We start from the raw sequence: 23,531 nt of genomic DNA on the forward strand, positions 1-23,531 counted from the left end.
CTTTTTACTTTCTTTTTCGTTTTTCGTTTTTTTTGTTTTTGTTTTTTTTTTAGTGTTTTAGCATTTTTCCCTTTGCACACAGACATTTTTCCATACTTCTCCACTTCCCGTCGTATTGTGTCCTCACCCGCTGAAACCAGCTCCTTTGTGCGTCTAGGTATTTTGGTATTTCCTGATTCCACAAAGGACAAGAAGCAAATTCACACGCACACATATATATATATATATATATGTACACACATACATATATAAACTATACACATATATAGAGAAAGGCTGTATATATCTGCGCTTTCAATTCCGGTTTCATTTTGAGTTACTTGGCCAGCCAAATAATTGGATGAGATGACTTGAAAACCAGATAACAGAAAGTTATATATATATATATGAATATATATATACATATATCTATGAGTGTGATGACGATGATGACGTCATTTTTGTGCCCATACATGCGTCAAAGCAAGCTAACCATGCTTTCAGCCATGTGACTACTGGGCGTTTTGGGCGTGGCTCTAATATGAAGCTGGATGCCCAAGTTATGAGATTGTGGCTGATAAAAAGGATTAGGGTCCTGATGATGCTGCCATTGCTGTCACTCCTGCTGCTGATGCTGCTGCTCCTCTGGCTTCAATTGAGCCAATTATGATGACCAAATTAAATGCCATAGTCTCTCTGTATGTGTGTGTGTGTGTGTGTGAGTGATTTTGTGTAATTGTGTACAGCTGTAGAGAGTAATATATATGTCAGATAATTCATTTCAGATCTTTTATGCTGAACAATTTCAAAAATTACCATCTGATATGGATCTACTATTTTTTTATAAGAAACACACACAACAACTGTGTTTCAAATGAAGATCATACGACTTTATAATCAATCAATGAGAATCCGGGGTTCGAGTCCCCGGCTAATGTCTGGATGTTGTTATAATGGCTTAGCCAAACGACCGATATTGTTAGATTGATAGGTGGGTTTTATATAACCATGTATACATATATCCCATACGATATATATATATATATATAATATTGATAATAACAATAACAATCATCATCATTAAAAGGCTTCAAAGTAACCATGGAGGAGATGCAGGTAGGTTCATAATGTTCTTTGAGCAGAACATTAAGAGCTGATTACATTTGCATAAGAAGCCAATAGAGAATAGATATAAAACTATGCAAATCAAAATATCAAATAAGAAAGCAACTCAACTAATAGTTTAATAGCGAACAAGTCAATTTCTTGCCTCACATTAAGACTAAAGATATACATTATTTAAGATATATACAAAAAAATCAATGATTTTCTTTCTCCAAAATTAAAGAAATTACAATTATTTTAATCATACGACAATCAACGCTAAAGTAACCCAAGAAAACACTAAAACATTCTAGAATTTGCACAAAAGCTAACTTATAAGTTTGGTCACCGAACTCACGTGTAATGCTTGCCTAATTCGTGATTTAATTAGCTAAATACTCATATGATTATAATGGTAATGTATGTTAACTGATAATTTCACACGAATTTTTGGACGTAGCACACACGCACAAAACAAACTAACAACAACAACAAAAAAATAAACTCCTAATATACACACCCACCTAGAAAAACACCTTGCAACCAGCTGACCACTTAGTGAGATTTGTTTATTTAATAATGCCACATAGATAAGTTATATACTGCTCTCTCTCTCTCTCTATATATATATATACATATATATATAAAATATATATATGTATATATGTGTAATATATGTATATAATATATATATATATATATATGAATATATGTTTTTTTAGCTCCGCAAGCCAGCGTCGACACTTTCAATTCCTGGCTCGATGAAAACACCTTCTATTGCGAACCGGGAACAGATCGCATCTGGATGCAACGAAGAAGCGTCCGAGGCACTAGTGGGTATCCACTCAGACTACCCTAGGTATGAAATGTATGTATACCAATCGCCAATCCGTCACTTTCCCCACATAAAAGCGCATTCCGCTGAACCTAATTCAATCAATAAACACGCATACTATATATACACAGTGAGAAAAAATCAGCCACACTTTCGATCAACGAAAATTGCTCAAGTCGTTTTTAATATCTTGACAAAGTATTTCATTTTCTGTAAAGACTCAATATAACTGAATATTGTCAAAAAAAAAGTTGTTTCAAACCAGTGAATCAAGGCGAATAAAGTTTGGTATCCGTTTCTAAGTTTCCATCGCTTAATTTAAAGTTGAATTATTCGATTCACCTTTAAATCGGTGAATATCGAATTTCGATTAACGAACTATTCAAAATTTCTGTATTTTCTGTACTCACTCGAAGTCATTCGATACTAATATCTATTTGAATATCTTCTGTGCTTGCTTTAAGATTTCTTTCTGCTCGGCTTGAGTAAATCTTTGTTAGTGTCTTAATAAATGTGTATACTTAATATGAGTGATAACTGCCCTTTTTCTGACTGTGTATGTAATCAATAAACAAGCCAACATTCTATTACCAATTCATGTGCCCACTAGAAGCAACAACAAGAACAACCACATCAACGACCACAAATCCACACACAAACTCACACAATTTAGATAATGCCTTAGAAGTCGAACTAGACACAACAAAAAAATTTGACTAATTGCCATGGGCCATAATTAGCTGTCAGCACCAGAAAGGCAGATTATAAATGTCATTACATAAGTATATCCTTCATGAAAGAGAGTGTGTTTGGTCACCGAACTAATCTCAACAAAGCTCAAAGTTAATATGCATAAAGTTTTGCAACTTAAGTACGGCCATCTGAGCGTATACGCAATAAATTCCTATTGAGTTTTTGATGACCATTCAATTTGGTGCCGCAATAAATACTTATATATATATATATATATATATATATATTAAAAAGTCAATATAGCTAGAGAGATGTCGTTGTGTGTGCGTGTCCATGTCAATGCAGAAGTAAATCTATTTAAGTGCCAACAAAGTACAACATTTTTGTTGCAATAACGTTCGATTTGGCACAGTTCAGCATTCTTAATACCCTGCACAACAGAAAGTTGGGGTATCTTGCGTTTTCTAAATGGTTATATCAAAAGTGAATCTGTGGCAGCTGAATACAATACAAAAGAAATTACAGGATATATGATAGTTGAGCATTCAGATTTATTGTATTCCAATAGGTTGAAGGAAGGACAGTTTTCGTTTCTTGTTTTCAATTCTCAGCAAAATTAGCCCACACACACACAAACACATACACAAACACATGTGAGTGTGTATCTGTATCTTGTGAATACACAAATTGATGTGACACAAATTTTCATGAGACAGCAGCTGACAACAACAACAACAACAATAACAAAAACATAAACCTGCCATCCATTAGTTGAAGATTTATTAAGCAATGTGCCGTCAGAGCCAATTCGCCAAATATAGTTAATGGCAAATCTGTCATAGTCTTAGCCATCAAGAGTAGTTAGTTAGTTAGTTAGTAAGTTAGTTAGTTAGTTAGTTCTATATGGTGGTTGGGGCGGGGGGTGGTGAGTGGGGCACAATTGAGTGTTGGCTTGCGGCTAGTTTGGTCAATTAGCATTGAGAACACAACTGCCTCCCTTGTTTTGCAGGTATATGGAGGAACGGGCGCTTACTGGTGGCAATACGTCCAGGAAGCCATCGACAAACTCAGCCAAACACAAACCCAATGTGGGCTATCGCCTGGGCAAGAGAAAAGCTTTATTCGAGAAGCGCAAACGCATCAGCGACTATGCCCTCGTCATGGGCATGTTCGGCATCATCGTGATGGTGATTGAAAACGAGCTGAGCAGTGCCGGAGTCTACACAAAGGTAAGCGCTTACTCTCAATCCTCTCCCATCGAAGTACATATAATAATATATAATATAATATAATAACTCGTTCTCGTTTAATTATGACTGACACTTCTTGCTAATGACGAGTCAAATGTTTATAACGATAGGATATTTAGCTGGTTACTCGTTACTTGTTACTCGTTTCGAACAACTAATGAAGAGTGATGATTTCTTGCAAATATTTTCCCACTATCAATGAGCACTAATAATTCGTCCATAATAATGATGAACTGCGAATCGTTACTCTTGAACGTCTTATTGATGACTGCTACTTACTAATCACCACTGATGATTTTCCTCTTGCTGTCTACAAATGATATGAAATTTAATACTGAATGAAGTAAGAAGAGCCTTTATGCTGTACCGTTAAGGGGTATCGTGATTAAGTTCCAGTTCCAGTTCCGGTTTTGGGTTTGACACCCTTCTTTGTGAGAAATGATTGCAACGGCTGATCGACTATGAAATTAATAATTACGAGTCACATTTAACGATAAGTGTTATTATAGCTTCTACTCGGTAACAATTTCGTATTGTTTTGATATCGTTACAGGCATCGTTTTACTCGACAGCGTTAAAAACCTTAATATCTGTTTCGACTGTGATTCTTTTAGGACTTATAGTAGCTTACCATGCTTTGGAAGTGCAGGTGAGAGTGAGTGAAAATTGTATCTTTCTCTTGCAGATGTTATTGATGGTCGTCATCGTTATTGTTTAACGTTGCCATCGTTATTTTCCCCCCTCCCCGCTCACTAATATGACCTAACCCCTGCCCGCCCGTATCCGTAACCGTAACCAGTAATTAACTAACCGCATCATCGTTTAGTATCCTAATAAAAAAAAAACTATATAAAAAAATGCCCTCCTCCAATCACTGTCCTGCATCTAAAACTACTCTATAGCCAGCTCCAGCCGTAGAGGACAACACCTCATTGCAGTTTTGTTTGTTGTACTATTCTTTGTGTGTTCTTTTTGTCTGTTCTTAAAAAAAAAATAATATAAAATAAAATAAACACAAGATTGCCCGTAGCTTCAAAATGAGAGAATGCCAAAATGAACAGAGTATTGCACTTTGTTCTGCGCCTATCGTTATCGTTACCGTTACCCGTTACTGTTATCGTTATCGTTATGCATGCATTCAGCTAGCGAATACAGAACGCAACTGTACACACAAAGTGTAAGACTTTGTTCATGTTGATGTCGTTATATATATATATATATATCAAAATATAAATATACATTTTAATTGTGTTTCCTGCCTAGCGAAATTCCGATAAAACTAACAACCAAAAATGCAGTTAATAAAATTCCATTTCCGTCATTCCGTGTGTCCCATATAGTCTGATTATAGTTTGAAAAGCTATCTGACTATCGACTATCGTGGAGAGATCTCCACTTACAATGATTATGATGTTCAGATCTCGTTGATTCCTTGTACTTCCAAACAAACATCAGCCACATCAACTCAAATCATTGAAAGTTTCGACATTTTGTAAATATGTAATCATCCAAAAACTATACATAAAACAGCTCATCACGTTATGTTACTTCTCAAAACAACTTTCGACTCTATTCACCCACTCTATTGATATACATATATATACATATATATATATATAATGTTATGTAGGAGCTAAATCAGGGAGTTCAATTGAAATTAGTATAAACATTTTTCAGTCTGAAAAACCATGTTAGTGAAAACTATTTCGGAATACTTACTTTTAATTGGGTTATCATCCAAACATATATACTACATACGTAATTCTTTCATGAGCTTTCAAATAACAGTTGCATGTACAGCACTATAATTTATTTGATTTACAACTTCCCACTCCTTAAATCAAACCTCTCCGACTAACTCACTCACGAAACCAGCCTGAAACCCGAACCGAACCACAGTGTTCTCCCCCCATCCCCTCCTTCTCAACTTGCCTATTTTTTTAGTTTACAAATTAGCAAATACCAACAACCACATGTATTAAAATGTTCGCATGAGTAATAGTAATATATAATTTGAAAACAAAGATAATAAAAAAACAAAAACAAAAACAAAAACAAAAACAATGCAAAGTAGAGCATGGGAGACGTACTACTAATTTGTTATACCCTATTTATATTTATATTGCTATCTTCATATGCGTTTTCAATTTCGATTTCGTATGAAACATAACATAATAAACAATTATACATAACATCACGGTACATTGCACAAAACTACTCGATTTATAATCTATCCCAATAATGTTAATTACTATTCTAATTATTATTCAAAAAGTTAAGTAAGGCAAGCTAAAATATATGAAATATTCTCAATTAGATGCGTGTCGCTCATAAAAAACGAAAATATGAATGAATATAAAAGTAAAAGTAAGACTAAATGAAAAGAATCTGTGATGTTCCATTTGCGGCATAGAAATGAGAAAGTCCTGTGAGTCCTGTGTTCAGTGTCAATTACATTTATACATATGCATATAATAGAAATAGACAATTGAAATGATATAGAAGAAAAGAATCACCGCTCAATCTACAAAATATACCAATTAACTCACTTGCATACCCATTTTTCGTCCATGAATCAGAATTCAGAACACATTTCTTGAATGTTCCCATCATCCAAATGCAAGACCAATATCAATCAATCAATCAATCAATCAGTCAGTCAGTCAAATCAAAACAAATCAACTCAAATCAAAATCAAACGAACTCAGTCAGTTAATCAGAATCAGTTTTATGTTTATACATACAGATATATATATATATATATATATATATATATTGTACTCATATATATGGTGTATATATTTATATATATATATATATATATATATATATGGTATATTTAGTATGTATATGGATATATATATATATATACATATATCAGTTCAACATACCGTCGTCGCTCATATTCGTAATCTTCATACTTTGTTCTCCACTACTATATAAATCCGATTAAATGTTAATCCCCCCATTTATAATGTTGATGTTTAAAGTAAATTTTTAATATGTAATTACCTTCCAATTATGCTTTGCAGAATTCAGTAAGTAATATTTATACTATACATCATGAATATTTGTGAGTAATTCCTAAACACATAGTGTTATGTACCCCATACATACTATATATGGTTAAACAATATAAAAAATAAAAAAAAAAAAAACAAAAAACAACATCATTCCAACATAGAGTAGCTTGACAACAACAACAACAACAATTACAGCCACAACAGGCACATTACAACAACAACATTAAAAACAACAATACAACACACAGAATTATCATAATATGGATCTACACAGAATACGGCATACATACATACCATTTACTTAATACTATAAAAGTTCCAAACAATATACATATATATGAAACAGGGTGTCAAAGCGAAACCCGAACCGAGTTCAGAACCGGAATCGGAACCAAAAATCAAACATTCCTAATGCATCAGTAACTGGCATTAGCTTTAACCAAATTAACATGGCCGTACAGTAAAACTTTGGTTTTGTACTGGGATGTAACTGTAACGTGTGGTATAAATACCCATCCAAAAATAACCAAAAATAATTTGGAAATTCGTTCGACACCCTGATACAATATATACAAACGTAACTAACAACACACAATATTTAATATACATTTACATAACTCTGAGACAATTCAATCTTAATCTTGGCTTTACTATTTTGGTTACGAAAACCATCCATCCAATCAAAATTCTACGATTGCATTTATGATCCTAAATATGTATGTATATAAGGTATGTGCATTTGTGTTTGTGTAATTGCTAAAGATATGTTTTTTATATGGTTAATCAAGCTTGACAACAAGAACAATTACAACCACAACAATATATATAATATGAATATTATTATATTGCCTCTTTTGGGAATTGATTTACATTTATGGCATTTATAAAATTTGTATTCTTCAAAGTATATATATTGAGCAAACTGACCAAATACAATTATATACAATTTGAAATGATGCCGAAGGTCAATCAATATTTTCAGTTAAGTTTTTGATTGAGTTATAGAACAAATTCGGCTATGCAAACGAAACTAATATAATATATTGTCTCTAAACGCTATTTCCACTCAATTTGTTTCGAATAAAAGGAATACAAATATTCTATATATTGAAACACACTGGCACTCGTTGCTCTCAAAGTCGACGAAATTGCCAAAATTCTAGCTGAATGCAGCTGACTAAAATCAGATTGTGGCTTGGCTTACACAAGATGTAATTAAACTGATTCGTCAATTCAAACTAATGCAAAGCCTTAGGACAGTTACATATGTATCTATGTATGTATATTTGTTGTATGTAAATTGGAAGGTACACACACACACACACACAAAACACAGATACTCACAGATACATATATATATGAGCATTCTCATTGATAAGTCGATTCGAAATGAACATCAATCATTTAATTCACCAAGATTTGAACGGTGCTTCAATTTTGCAAGAGCAAACAAAACACTAAACTATTCACAGGACTTTGGGCAGCAAAAATGTTGTGTGTACTGCACTATTCGAAACTCTTATATTCTTGATAATCGGTCTATATATCCATAATGCAGCAATACTCAGTTTCAATATTTATTTATTCGATTAATCGGCTTAACTTGCGAATGACTCATATCAATATATATAATATATACTACTAACAATACTCGTAGCTATCCGTTAACAACAATCGTATCCAACTCAGTCCTGTACAACAACACACGGCATATTTCAGCTGCTACTTATACTACTACTACTATTGCTACTATTAATTATACAACTACTACTACTGCTGCTGCCACTAATAATTCAGTTACTGCTACTACTAATAACACTAGTACTACTAATGCTACTACGACCACTATTACTATTAATACTACTACGACTACTACTTACCACTACTACTACTATTAATACAACTACGACTACTACTACTTACCACTACTACTACTATTAATACTACTACGACTACTACTTACTTCTACTACTATTTCTACGACTACTACTTACTACTACTACTACTTACTTCTACTACTATTTCTACGACTACTACTTACTACTACTACTACTTACTTCTACTACTATTTCTACGACTACTACTTACTACTACTACTACTTACTACTACTTCTACTTACTGCTACTACTACTACTTACTACTCAACTGCCATATAATACTACTACTATACTACCATATACTCAATAGCAGCAAAGTGTTTTGCCCCCCTTTTCCCCCTCACGCACCATTCGCCACATTCACAAAATGTGATTTGTATACAATGTGAGTAGTGTAGTAAAATACTTAGTATGCGTATCCTAGATACATATGTGCTTTTAAGTGTTAGTGTTGTTCACAACTGTATTCCTAAGTAAATGCTAAACATGCCAACTATGAAGATTATTAATGCTAACCAGCTGAAGGACACAGTAGCCGTGCTGTAACCCCCTTTTAACCTGGACTTTTCAGTTTATAACTGCAGTTTTGCTGTATTTTATAATAATAATAGTAATAATAATAATTAATGCTGATCTTAAAATTGTGTGAAATTTCTATTTGATTTGAGACGATTGATTCGTAGTATTTTACCATAAGTATATATTTCCCTACATATCTGTACATTTCTTTAATGAAATGCCCCAAAAACTATGGGAAAACCCTACATAAATATATTAAGATATTTATGTAGAATCGCTTCAGAGATTGGTTGAAACTTTGTAGATTTAATTAAATTTTAGACAGAGCCCTTAATATGAACTTAGTAATTTTAAATGTGGAAATTTGTGAAAACATCAATATTAAATTATTTGCAATAAATCAATTTTTCTTCTAATTGATTAAATAAAAAATTCTCAAAATTGTGAATTGTAAAAATTTAAAAACAAATGTCAGACGCAATTCAAAATCAAATATAACTCAATGCAGTTCCTTAAGGTAGTTATGGAGATGTGAAGTATGCAAAGTATATAGTGATGATACATATATAAATCCTATATAAATGTTGAGTGAACTGCCGTAATTGAAACTGAAAAAAGAGATTTTAAGAGCTCGAGTTCAGCTGCACTCAGTTAATAGTTAATAGGAAAAGAAAAGAAAAAGCAAAGAATCAAGTGACTATCCCCAAAGGCGAATTCTGAGTCAAGTGAATGATTTGGCTTAATTCCAAAATTGATTTGAGCCAATAAAATACAAAAAGGTAAACAACAAAATGGCAAATTACGAAAAAAAAAATGATTGAATAAAGAGAATATGTGCTAACAACACGAGCACACGCACGCCGCCAACCTAATCAGTAAGTACTTTGCACACACACAAGCACACACACACACACACACCGACACAGACACACAGACACAGACACACACTCACACGTATACAAAATTAGTTACATATAGTGTGGCTTGTGTTAGCTATCTATCACCATCACCGACCGATAAGCCGATAACCGATGACCAAAACACAAGAAAAAAAAAAGAAAACAAACAATCGGTGCAGTCAACAGCAGCAGTCGGCAGCAAGAACGAAGTCGCAATGGAATAAGCGGATAATCAGGAGAAGAGAATACAGCAGCAACAGCAGAAGCAGAAGCAGAAGCAGGTTATGAAATCGCTATCGTTATCGATAACCAATGTTAGACTACTACAACATAAAACCAGTGAAGGTCTCGCTTACACCGCCCCATCTCTCGCTATGCTATGCTTAAAAAACAACAACAACATCAACAACAACAGCGACACCTGCTGCACACTCACACATGCACGTCCACACACACACACACACACACACACACACACACACACACACACACTCACACACACACACATACACACACACACTCTGGCACATACATATTCACATTTAGCTATAGACATATACGCATATGTACACCTCATTGACGTTGTACTTGTCAAATAATTCATGCTCGTATTTGGGTGTATTTTCATTTTGTTTAGTCGCAAATAACAAATCAATAAAATGCCAATTATATTTAATAATTGTTTTTTTCTCTCTATTTCTCTTTTTCTCCTGTGTTCCCGCCATGTCTACCCATTAAAACGCAATACCGAAAACCTATCAACTAATTATCAACAAAAACAACACAACAAAAAAAAAATAAATAAATAAAAAATACAACCAAAAACCACCACTTAAAATAAATAAACAAAAAAACACCCCACAATGAAAATAACCACAATAATAAATTGATATAAATGGCAAACCAAACAAAAAAATGATTTAAAACAAAAAACGCCCGAAACCATAGTTATTCATGATAGATAACTGCGCCGACGATTGGAGGATCGCAATGACATGGCAACGAATTAGTCAAATAGGGTTAGAACTTTTTATATGCGCTATACATCCAATTCCTGGCGAATACTATTTCCAGTGGACGACAAAATTGGCCAATAAAAATAAAACAATTGGCACCGAAATGGTGCCATACGACGTAGCTTTATCACTACCTATGTTCCTTCGATTATATTTAATCTGCCGTGTTATGCTGCTTCATTCAAAGCTATTCACAGACGCATCATCACGGAGCATCGGCGCTCTCAATAGGATTAATTTTAACACAAGGTAAATTATATCCACCTAAGCACATAATACAGATAAGCATGTTATCAAGCTCAAGCGATAAAAACAATGTGACAAATTGGCTAAATATGACATAGTATTTGATTTGAGTAACTTCTCGCATTTCTTCTTGCTTCTCGCTTTTTCGATTTGGCAATTCTTAATGTTATTCGATATTAATGTTGTCTTCTGCCCATCGAATTTTCTAGGTTTGTTTTAAAAACACTGATGACAATATGCCCGGGAACGGTTCTATTGGTCTTTATGGTCTCGCTATGGATCATCGCATCTTGGACATTGCGGCAATGCGAAAGGTAATGCAATTATCTTATAATATACGAAAACAAAAAAAATACTTATGATATAAAAGTAATTTATGTAGAAATTTATAAAGTTGTTTCTACAATTATTTCTTGTTTTTCTGTTTGTTTTTGAGCTTGAGTTTATTTAATAATATTTCACGTTATTCTACATTTTTCACCTTTCTTGAGAAAATGTTTTTTGTTTGATTTTCATTAAATTTATGGATTTTATTTTTAAGTTATTGTTTGGATTTGATTATTTTTATTTTTTCTTGGAAATCCGATTTAAATGTTTGCCACTAATACTTATATATATATATATATATATATATATCTATGCCTATATATATATATATATGCCTACTTATTAATAACATATTTATGTACATAAATGTATGTGCTAAATTCAATTAAAGTGTACGCTCAACTTTTAAACACACACTTTCGTAGCAAAAAAAAAAAAAAAAAAAAAACGCAACATAAACAAAAAAAAAAACATAAACAAAACAGTCAAGAAATCAGTTTTTAAAGAGTTTTTTAACCCGTCTGCGATGATGAGAAAATATCTCAAATATACATATTTTTATCTGAGTGCAAATGAGATTCAATAAGTTTTTATTCAACTTGCATTCGAAGGGGTTAAGCACAGCACACACTCTCACTCACACACACGCACACACACACACACACACACACACACACACACGCAGAGACACACACATATATATACACACACACACAACATAGCCAGCAGACGCACCACTCACCCAACCAATAACCTATTCAACCATTTTGCTTAACCAATACGTGTTTTGTATCTTTTGCGTTAACTCTTTTATAAACCAATGTGTGCATGGCTATGTTTCTGTTTGTGTATGTGAGTGTATGTGTGTGTGTGTGTGAGTGTGCCCCAACACAATCGAAAGCAATTCACAACCAGTCACACCCACGGACAAACACACACACACACACACAAGAGGTTGTAATTCCAACTGAGTGTCTGTGTCACGTGCAGAAAAGAGGATATTTTGTGCATGTGTCTCAATTTTATTTGTACATTTTTTACTACTTTATTCTAGCTGAAACAAAATGTCGCTTGGTTTCTCTGTCTTTCTCTCTATCTCTCTCTCTCTCTCTCTCTCTCTCTGTCAACCTCGTTTCCTTCTGCTACTACCACTTTTTTGAATGATTTTTCGTTTTCGATTTTTCTGCTGATTGCATTTTCGTATTCCATTTAGTAATCCATAAGCGACATGAGTTTTGCACAAGTTGCGTGGCAAGGGGGATTAACTGTATCTGTGTAGTCGGTCTGTATGTGGATGAAACTGAAAGATAATGGATAACTTAGGTATAACATATTATTACAAAGTCGACTCATAAAATGTTGTAGTCCATTTAGCTAAGTAGTAGTTATCAAATATTTTAATATCTTTATGTTGTTCTACTTTTTTTAATATGTTGGCTGCAATAAGTAGTAGTATTTCTTCTAGTCTATGTATATAGTATTAATACGTATTTATGCTGATAGCTTTACGTCTCTCACACACATTTCTCTCTCTATCTCTCTGTCTCTGTCTCTCTCTCACACTCTCACTCTCTTTATATCTCTAACATTCTCTATCTGACTGTCTCTGGCTCTTCTTACATTTAAGTTCAAACTATTTAAGTCCTGCTGACGCTCTCTGCTGCCTACTTTTAACCAAAAAGTTATCGTTAAGCACTGTCTAACCCCACCGCCCCCGCCCCCAACCCCATTTCTTCGATAGACCTTGTTTTCTAGACCCCCCCCCCACCACTCTTGAACTATTTGTATTGATCATCAACTTGTAACTTTCTCTAATTGCTAACCAGCTCCACCTTTTGCTTGATTATTCTCTAAGCAAGATTACAAATTACAATTAATTGTTTATAAGTGTACTTTTACTTTAACTTTAACTTATTTTCCTTTACTTCATTCTCTGTGTTTTTTTTTTTTTTTTGTATGTGTGTGTGCGAGTGTGTGTGCGTGTGTGTGTGTGTGTGTGTGTGTGTGTGTGTGTGTGTGTGTTGTGTTTAAGTGCGCATTTTGTTTGTATTTAGTGCAGCTGTAAGCATTAATTTTTGGAGAGAGTATTATTCCTTACTCGTTAACATTGTATTGATTAAGATTCCAAAATGGATTGAACTACCGCCTGCATTGCTCTAGAAATATCGTATATCGTATGCGTAATGAGTACTTACTATATATTTACATATATTAAAAACAACAAAAAAAAAAAAAACAAAAGAAAACAAAAGAAAATGTAATGAAATTTCATTCATTTTAACTGAATACCGGAAAAGTAAATATAAAAAAGACTAAAGAAGAGAAACTAAGTACATTTTTTGGTAATATCGAGTTTCGGAATGTGACTCAAATATGACGACATATAAATATACATTTATGCATTACAAATAGAGTTTTTTTTTTTTTTTTTGGCGAGACACGTGCTACAGTTGTTGTGTTGTTGTTGCTCTTGTTGTTATTGTTGTTGTTGTTGTTGCTGTTGCTGTTGCTGTTGTCGCTTGAGTATGAATATGTATTTGTACATAAATATAATTCATAAATCGGCCAGCAACACCACCCACGGCCAACAGCCACATTTCGAGAATCGCTAACCGTTATTTTGTGCTGCGTGGCTTTATTTTCGTCTTCTTCTCTTCTTCGCCTCTCTTCTTCTTCTTCTTCTTCTTCTGTACATTCTTCATTTTCATCTTTCCTATTCCTCATTCTTCTTCTTTGTCCTTGCTTTCTTTTCGTGTGTCGTTTGCATTTTCGCTTATCTGTTTTGCGTTGTGTTTTTTTTTGTCATTTTTTTTTATTATATTTTTTTTTATTCTTATCTTATTTTTATCCGTTGTTCGGTTCTGTTATTTGGCTAAGCCCTCATGACGCGCCAAATGCTACACTTGTCACATCCACTACACTTGCCCCACCCACCCAGCCACCACCCCTTGCTTCCTTTGTGCGCCCATCAGGCTTTATAATGAAATTCCTTCGTTAATGCGTGTCCTTCTGTGACATCCTCTCAATACTTTCACAACTGTGTATCGCTTACAGTTTTTGTTTTTTTTTTGTTGTTGTTGTTGTTTTTGTTTCCTTTTCTTGTCTGTTGTCTTCTTTTTATTTTTTTTTGCTATTTGTGAAACGTAAGCGATGATTATCATCTATCTATCCATCGTATGCGTTGCTACAACACATAAACAGGACATGTGGGCATATCCTTTGGGTTACACAGAAGAAAGGCAACGAAAACAAAAAGAAACAAAAACTATGCGATTTTATAAAGGGAAAACAACAACAACGCATTTTGTATAAAATGTCTGCTATTGGTGTAATTCAGTACAAGTTTCCAAATATATACATATATATATATATATATAAATATACATATATATTCATATACATATATATATATATAGCTATATTGATTGAATGATGTCCATTTATTAATCTAATATTATGGAACTAATAAGATATTTGGTGTTTATATACTATAATAAAAAACAACAACCTAAATTAATCGATTGCATTTCCCTTCTTTTATCATTAGATTAATGATTGACCATTTATTATCATAATGTCTAAATGTTGTCATTTGTTTTTTTTTTTTTTGTAACTTTACTGTAGAAGATTTTGCCAAATTTTTCAAATACTCAATTCCTACTATCCAAAATAATTTCGTATTCAATCTGCATATAAACCGATCTCAAAATTTTGATACCTATAGAATTCGAAACAGTTTCAGTTTGTTAGGGTTATCACTTAACATGGTAAATGGAATAAATATCTTTATTAGAAGCTTAAAAAAAAAAACAGATATTTTTCTGAACAGCTAACCGAACTACCGACAAGTTTCTGGTTTTCTCATATTTATCAAAATTAAGAGATATATGAAGTTCTTATGCATACATAAAACTAGCGTTGTAACTTTCTCTCAAAAATGTAATTTCTCAGAGATTTTGGAAACTATAATCTATTGAAAATTGATGTAATTATAATTCGACATAAATATTTTGTTTAAATTAATGTTTTATGTTTACTGAAAACAACACATTCAATACCAAGTAATGTGAGTGTGTGTTACTCAAATACCAAAAAGCATTTAATCTGTGTATGTATGTATGTATGTGTACATGTATTTATATATGTATATACATATATATATGTATATGTATTTATCGAAATTTAATTCCATATGTGTTTCGAATGTGTCTGTGTGATATTTAAGTAAACATATTTGATATTTTTTGAAAACAAAGCGTAGCATTTGCTCTGGGAACTAAATCGCATGCTTTTTGTTAAACCGAACTACTTTGCTACATGCAAAGACACAACGTCAACGATAACGATAACGATACCAATTAAAACCCCTTGTACACATGAACTTAACGAGACCAAGATTGTATGAAGAAGAAGAAGCAGAAGCAGAGGCAGATGATGAGAAAGAGGCATAAGGAGAAGGAGATGAAGAGCAGGACTAACAAACTAAATGAACAGCAGCTTGAGGCAAAGTGGCGTTCAGTTCTTTTTCTTTTGTTTGTTTGAGGGCCATCAAAGAGATATTTTTGACATTTACTTGCCACACGCCATACAGACACACACACACACACACACACAGACACAGACACACAAGCTCACACAGAGAGAAAGACATGAAACGTGTGCTGCTGTGTTTTGCTGTTTTGCGTTTACCAACACTACGCAAGGAGATACTAGCCGAGAGCACAACATATATACATATATATAGTTAGTTATCATTTTATTTGCTCATCAGCTTGTCAGCTTCATTAGCTTGCCTCACACATGAACGTATTACCCAACCCCCAACCGCTTCCCCCATCCCCCTTCCAGCCCTTTGCACACTCACCCCTTCATTCCCTACATAAGGGGTACGTACAACCCTCGTCTTGTTGGGCAATGCCACTCAAGCGGTGCTTGAGCTGCCACAATAGCCGCCAGCATTTAACAATTATGTTTAGCTCAGGTGCAATACGTTCAGTGTTGCGCCATTTTGCTTTTCACTTTGAGGTTAGGTTAACTTTGTGTGTGTGCGTGTGTGTGTGTGTGTGTGTGTGTGTGTGTGTGTGTGTGTGTGTGTATTTAACGGGTCATCTTTCATCTAATTGATGCTCTTTCGAGACTCACATGCATGTATGTTCTTATCCAGTCAGTCAGTCACTCAGTTAGTTAGTCATCCAGTTTGTCAGTCAGTTTGTTGATTTTTTGTTGTTGTATCCCTTTTTCTTTAGGGGGAGGGGTGGGGAGGGGGTGGCAGGGGGGATTAGGGACACGTACACAACAGTTCATAGTGCATATTTTCAGCTTGTGCAGAGCTTAAGCCTTATAACCTATAACTTACTTACTTAACCCTTCTTAATAATAATAATAATAATAACTCGTGTCATTGTATATTTTATATAATTATATATATATATACGTATATATTCGTACCCGGTTATCCTGTTCTATTCAGGACTTGGTTCCTTTCTACTATATTTATTAGTTGTATTTATCTCGTTTCGTTTTATTTTGTTCTTTCTTTTTGTGTATTCTTTTTTTTTGTGATTTGGTATTTGTTTTACATTCGTAATTTGATTTGATAATTATGTAATATATCTATAGTTTTAATTCTTTTTTGGATTTATGTAATACTGACTTTCTTATGTGTATTTTTGATACAAATACAAAAGTCCAAAATCAAAAAAAAAGCAATATATTTGACAAAATAATCGAAAGAAATGATTAAAAAAAATTGTACCATTTGTTATTTGTTTTTACTTTTCGAAAATGACAACAACCAAAAATGTTCACATAATTTCACATCTGTTTATTTGTTTACTCCACTTCTCACCCTTCTTCTGTATCCACAAATTGCAAAATGAAATTGAATCTAAAAACAAAAATACCAAAAAAAAAAATTCTTTATCAACTTGAATACGCATCCGAATACCGAATACTGAAAATACCGATACCGATATTAAAAAATATATGAATTTCTGAATACTGATATCATCATATATATGATATACTCGCAATGGCAAAACAAAAAAATTTAAAACAAAATAAATATTTAAATAATACAAAACAAAAAACATCAACAACTACAAACAAAAAAAACCAACAAAAAACGCATATTATCGATATATATGTGTTTATATATGTGAATATATATATAAATATATAATATATATATATATTATTGCACGAATGTTTTTACGATACCAACTGAACTAAACCCCGAATCCGCAACCGATACGTAATCGATAACAAAAATTTGAAAACGATTTCAAAAAATCGAAATGTGGAAAAATGTAAACATGAAACATGAAACTTGAAACTCGAAGGTTCCACGATGAGGAGCACGCGAATTTGCTAAACACCATGTGGCTAACGGCAATCACATTTCTGTGTGTCGGTTATGGCGACATTGTGCCAAACACTTACTGTGGACGCGGTATAACGCTCACCTGCGGCATGGTGGTAAGTATACAACTAGAAAAACCAAAAACCAATTTAACTATGATATCTACCCAAAAAAAAAAAAACAAAAAAACTTAAAAAATAAAAATACAAAAAAGAAATATATATATATAAAAATTAAATATATAACGAAATGAACATATCATAACCAATAAACAGAACAGTAACAGGAACAAATAACAGTAACAGGAACAAATAACAGTAACAGTAACAGTAGCAGAACAGACAAATGTTGCCAAAGCAAAAGTTAACATATGTAATGATTAAGCCGTAACAGAAACAAAGTACTACAACAACAACAACAACAACAACATCTACAACTACGTTACGTATACGTTACGTTACACATGCATACGATATTTCATACCAAAAGTAAAGCCAAAAACACAGACCAAATATATTCATGTCAAATGGAAACAACTTTCCCAAAAATGCTGCGATGTGTTCAGTAATGCATAGATGGTTAACATAAATAGTCCCACACACTCACACACGTATGTATGTGTGTGTGTGTGTGTGCGTGTGTATGCGTGTATTGGCCAAATGCCAAAAGCAGGATTCGGCGCGCGATTTGTAGCCGGTTCTTAGCTGATTAGCTTTCATTTTTATATTTTTTTTTTTGTGTTTTTGCAGGGCATTGCGCGCGTTTAGTTCATTCCATATATCTATCTATCTATATATGTACGTATATATGTATATGATAAAAACACACACAAACACACACATTTCTGCCCAGGATACTGCTGTAAATCATTACATATTAAAAGCAGCCAGCCAAAAACTCAAAAAAAAAAAACAACAAAAAACAAAATAAGAAAGAAAGAAATAAAAATAAATATATAAACTCCAAGAACACCACCACAAAAACCACCAACAACAGCAAACAAGTCATGCATAAATCGTATTTTGTGTCTCGCTGTATTACAAAAACATATTCATACATTACTTCTATATAATCGTACTTATGTACATATATATAAACACAGACACACACGCATACATACATCTATGTTTAAACACAACCACACTCACACATACGCATAAGCATTTTAATGTATATATATGTATATGTATTTATCACTATTTTGTTATAGCTACGTCTCTGATTAAATGTACGTGTGTGTGTGTGTGTGTGTGTGCGCGTGTGTGAATGTGTGTGAATCTGTGTGCGTGTGTGTGTGTTGAAGCAACCGCTAACTGAGCCAGACTTTTGTTTTGTAACAATTGTGAGTTTCCGTTACCATAAATAGGCAACAAATCCTTGTTGACAGCTCATTTATATGTATATATCTATATGTATATAAATATATTTATATATATATATATATATATATATACTTACGTATGTATGCGTTTTTATCTGTATGATTGTGCGTAAGGCTGTATGTGCTTTGTGTGTATGCGTGGACAATACAAAGTCCAACCTAAATAGTCACCTTCAAATTTATTGTGCACTAGCAAATAATTCTTCTTAAAAAAGATTAAAAATATATATACATATATTTAATAAACCAACATCTTAGCTTAACGACTGATTTCCCTCGTTTTACGTCGCTGTCCATTAAATTAAAAAAAAAAAAAAAAAAAAAAAAAAAAAAAACTTTTTTTCTTGCATAATGTTATCTAACCTAAGTTATTTGAACTGTATGTGTGTCTTCACGGTTCTTAAAAATACCAAAACTCTTTCAAGTTGCATTTTTCTACCATTTCTCTTTAATGCCTGTCATAAGTTAAAGTTTAACTAACCCTCAGTTTCTATATATGATTTAACTGTTCTTAATTTTTCTTCTTTTTTTTTATATTATTAATGCTTGGTTGATTTTGTTTCTAGACTTGAGCCTAACCATTTTTATGTTCTTTTGTTTGTTCTTTTTTGATATCTTGACAAATAATTTTGATTAATAATTTTGAAGAATATATATACATATATATTTTTTATACTTATTATATGTTTGTTTTTGTGTATATTAAGCCAAAACAATACGATATTTTTCTCTATCTCTCTTTCCCTTTCATTTAATACTGAATAATACGCTCCGCGTGCTCGTGTACTCGTAATAAATACGTGTATTATTTGCCCCTGAACAATGAATATGAATATGCGATTACCAAATATCAAAAAACAAAATACCGAAAATACTGAAAATATTCTGAAAAATATACCGAAAAATAAAACGATAAACTATATATATATTTATATATATATAAATATATTGCGAACTCTCTACATATGGATACATAATGCAACAGATTTCATGACGAAGAGCATGCGAATCTTTTAAATGCAATGTGGCTGATAGCGATAACATTTTTGAGTGTTGGTTTCGGTGATATTGTTCCGAATACGTACTGTGGACGTGGTATCGCTGTCAGTACAGGAATAATGGTGAGTTTTTAACTACAAAACAAACAAAAACCCAAAAAAAAAAAAAACATTTTAGAAAATTTATAAACAAAAAAAAAATACTTAGATACAAAATGTACAATTGCACACACATCAAAATCGAATCGAATACAATAAAATGATCGTCTCAAACTACAATTACTTTAACCGAACGTATTTTCATTTTAACTCAACTCGAGCTTGATATTCATATGTAAATAATTGCATTTATCGCATACAAAAAAATATATAAAAATAAATAAAAATAAAACAAAAAAAGTACCCAACAATTAATTAAAATGCCCAACTCACTCAAAACTCGCAATGTAATCCTCCCCCTCCTTCTAGTTTAGTACACTACTTATATAAGTACTTATGCCATGTACTATGTCATATATTACTGCATACAAACAACAAAATACAATGTATATCAATATCATAAATCGAATGTGCTCTTGCGAACTGATCTCTAGTCCATTCGGTGTTTCAATCAATCCGTCAACATTTTGCTCATCTGTCATGCCGCGATCCCTGAAAGTAGGCAACACAAAATAATATGCATGCCGATTGTTGAACATTTATCGATATGTTATCCAATCAAGGCAGATTTATAGACCCTTAGACACATAGACACATACACACACGCCTTTTCTGCTAATACTCTAGCTCAGCCTCTATCCCAATCAATTAAATTTCTTGCCTCGCTTTCGCTCTATCTATTCTCTGTCTCTGTCTGACTCCTCTTCTCTCTCTGTCTCTCTCGCCCTCTATCACTCTCTCTCTCTCTATATATATATATATATCTTTCCCTCTTTATTACTCTATAGTTCTAACTATCTTTAAATCGTTCTATCAATTTATTGCGTGTCTTCCGACTACCGTTCTTACATGCATATTGATCATGTCGTAGTCATTGAATTTGAAAATTGCCATACAAAAACAATAACCGAATTATTAAAAACTAACCTCTGAATTGTGCCTTATCATTTTCCAACTTGTTCTCTCTAGCCTTATCGTATGTGTGAAACTTTATATTTGCAAATATATGTATATATATATATATATATCTAAATATATATATATATATATATATATTTATATACAACAAAATACATATCTAATACAAATTCCCACTCTAACTGTTGTAATACATTAGATAAACTCGTACAAACTTGAGATCGTATTCTGATTCTGATTAACATAATTCTAGTTACCCAATAAATTCTTCTTGCTACGTTATCATAATTAAAATAATAATAACAATTATTTGCATACTTACATCGCCCATAACATACATATATATATATATATTTCCAACTAACGTGCGACATCATTTTGGAGTAACCCACAAAAATTGCACTCACTCAGTCATTACTTCAATCAACTGCTCATCAATTCACTCATTCATTCATTTAGACGTTTCTTCTCTATTTCTTTTATGTGAAATAAAAATATATATATAAAAAATTTTTTTTAAAAAAACGAACAACAAATCTTAGGCGAAAGGCGACAAGACAATAAAAAATTACTCAAGAAAAGATAAAAAAAAAAAAAAATTAAAAAAAGGTTATGAATAACAACAAATATTGAAAGCAACAAGTTCTGGACTTTTAACTGTCATTTGAATGTAACAATTAACTGGCATTATAACAAATCCCAAAACAAAAACAGTATCCAGCTGAATGATTGAACAATCATGATTGATTAATTGCCGATCTGCCCAAGCGACACAGACTCATACGAATATCAAATTACAACAAAGTACTGTGATTTCTCGTCATTTGATCTGTGTTAGCTGCAGAATGTGCATTCAATCCAGATTACAGATTTCATACCCAATCATTACTAATGATTGTCATGTATTATCGTTTACAGGGTGCTGGCTGTACGGCGCTACTTGTTGCTGTCGTATCTCGCAAACTGGAGCTGACCCGTGCCGAGAAGCATGTGCACAACTTTATGATGGACACGCAATTAACAAAAAGGGTATAGATCGTATCCATAGCAGCACATTGCAATGAACAAAACTAAAAAAAAAAAAAATAAATAAATAAACAACACTCACACATACACCCTGCAAACTCTATAGAGTACAGTTACACACTTACACGCGCACAAACACTCAATCTGAAAATAACATATTATTGCTGGGACAAATCATCGAGTTAAGGCCAATCGAACAACTTTCTCAGACTCTAACCGAACATGGACAGATTTGAGCATTACCGAGACTCTATCTATCTATCTATCTATCTGTTAAAATAAATGCTTTTTTTTTGATTCTTCTTCTATTTACATTTCAATCGGTTGACCTTTCGCGCGTTTCGATAAAATGTTAATAGTACTGTATACTGCATATAATTGTAAAGTTCGAATTTTGGTCGATTGTTGATATGTACAAATACAACTCGTAGAACACCGTTACTGCCCACACAAAAACAAATGCCACAACTCTAATAACTTTGTATTCATTTCTTCTCATAAAAATTTAGCTGAAAAATGCTGCGGCGAATGTTCTTCGTGAAACTTGGCTCATTTACAAACATACAAGACTAGTAAAACGGGTTAATCCCGGCCGTGTAAGAACCCACCAAAGAAAGTTCCTTCTAGCTATATATGCGTGAGTATTTTTAGAGATCTATCAACAAACATCAACTAACTGTCAGAACCACAAATAAAATAAAAACCAAAAAAAAAAATCCAAATAAAACGTAACGAAATCCCCAACAATAAATCTTTAATAAACAAAAAAAAAAAAAAAAAACAACATTAACAAAAAAATTGTTAACTGAAAACGAAATCGAAATTTGATAACAGAATCAAGCAATATATGACAACAATAATATGCATCGTATATATATATATTTATATAGTTATACGCTCAACAGTTAATAGATCTGTT

General features: G+C 32.7%; 1 protein-coding gene across 2 annotated transcripts in view; it reads left to right on the top strand.

Annotated features, from left to right (window-relative positions):
* Positions 1–23,531, top strand: part of LOC6566078 (small conductance calcium-activated potassium channel protein) — a 72,306-nt gene that overhangs the window by 44,522 nt on the left and 4,253 nt on the right. The window contains exons 4-11 of one of the 2 annotated variants that reach the window (XM_032739054.2): positions 1,806–1,951; positions 3,621–3,840; positions 4,415–4,510; positions 11,129–11,445; positions 11,652–11,756; positions 18,111–18,246; positions 22,505–22,615; positions 23,122–23,249. In XM_032739054.2, coding sequence (XP_032594945.1) covers positions 1,806–1,951; positions 3,621–3,840; positions 4,415–4,510; positions 11,129–11,445; positions 11,652–11,756; positions 18,111–18,246; positions 22,505–22,615; positions 23,122–23,249 — 1,259 coding nt within the window. Of the gene's footprint in view, positions 1–1,805; positions 1,952–3,620; positions 3,841–4,414; positions 4,517–11,128; positions 11,446–11,651; positions 11,757–18,110; positions 18,247–20,496; positions 20,633–22,504; positions 22,616–23,121; positions 23,250–23,531 lie in introns of both variants that reach the window. The other variant, XM_032739055.2, reaches the window with a different exon arrangement.

This window comes from Drosophila grimshawi, unplaced genomic scaffold (assembly GCF_018153295.1).
Source record: "Drosophila grimshawi isolate 15287-2541.00 unplaced genomic scaffold, ASM1815329v1 contig_848, whole genome shotgun sequence".
NCBI classification, from domain to species: Eukaryota; Metazoa; Arthropoda; class Insecta; order Diptera; family Drosophilidae; genus Drosophila; species Drosophila grimshawi.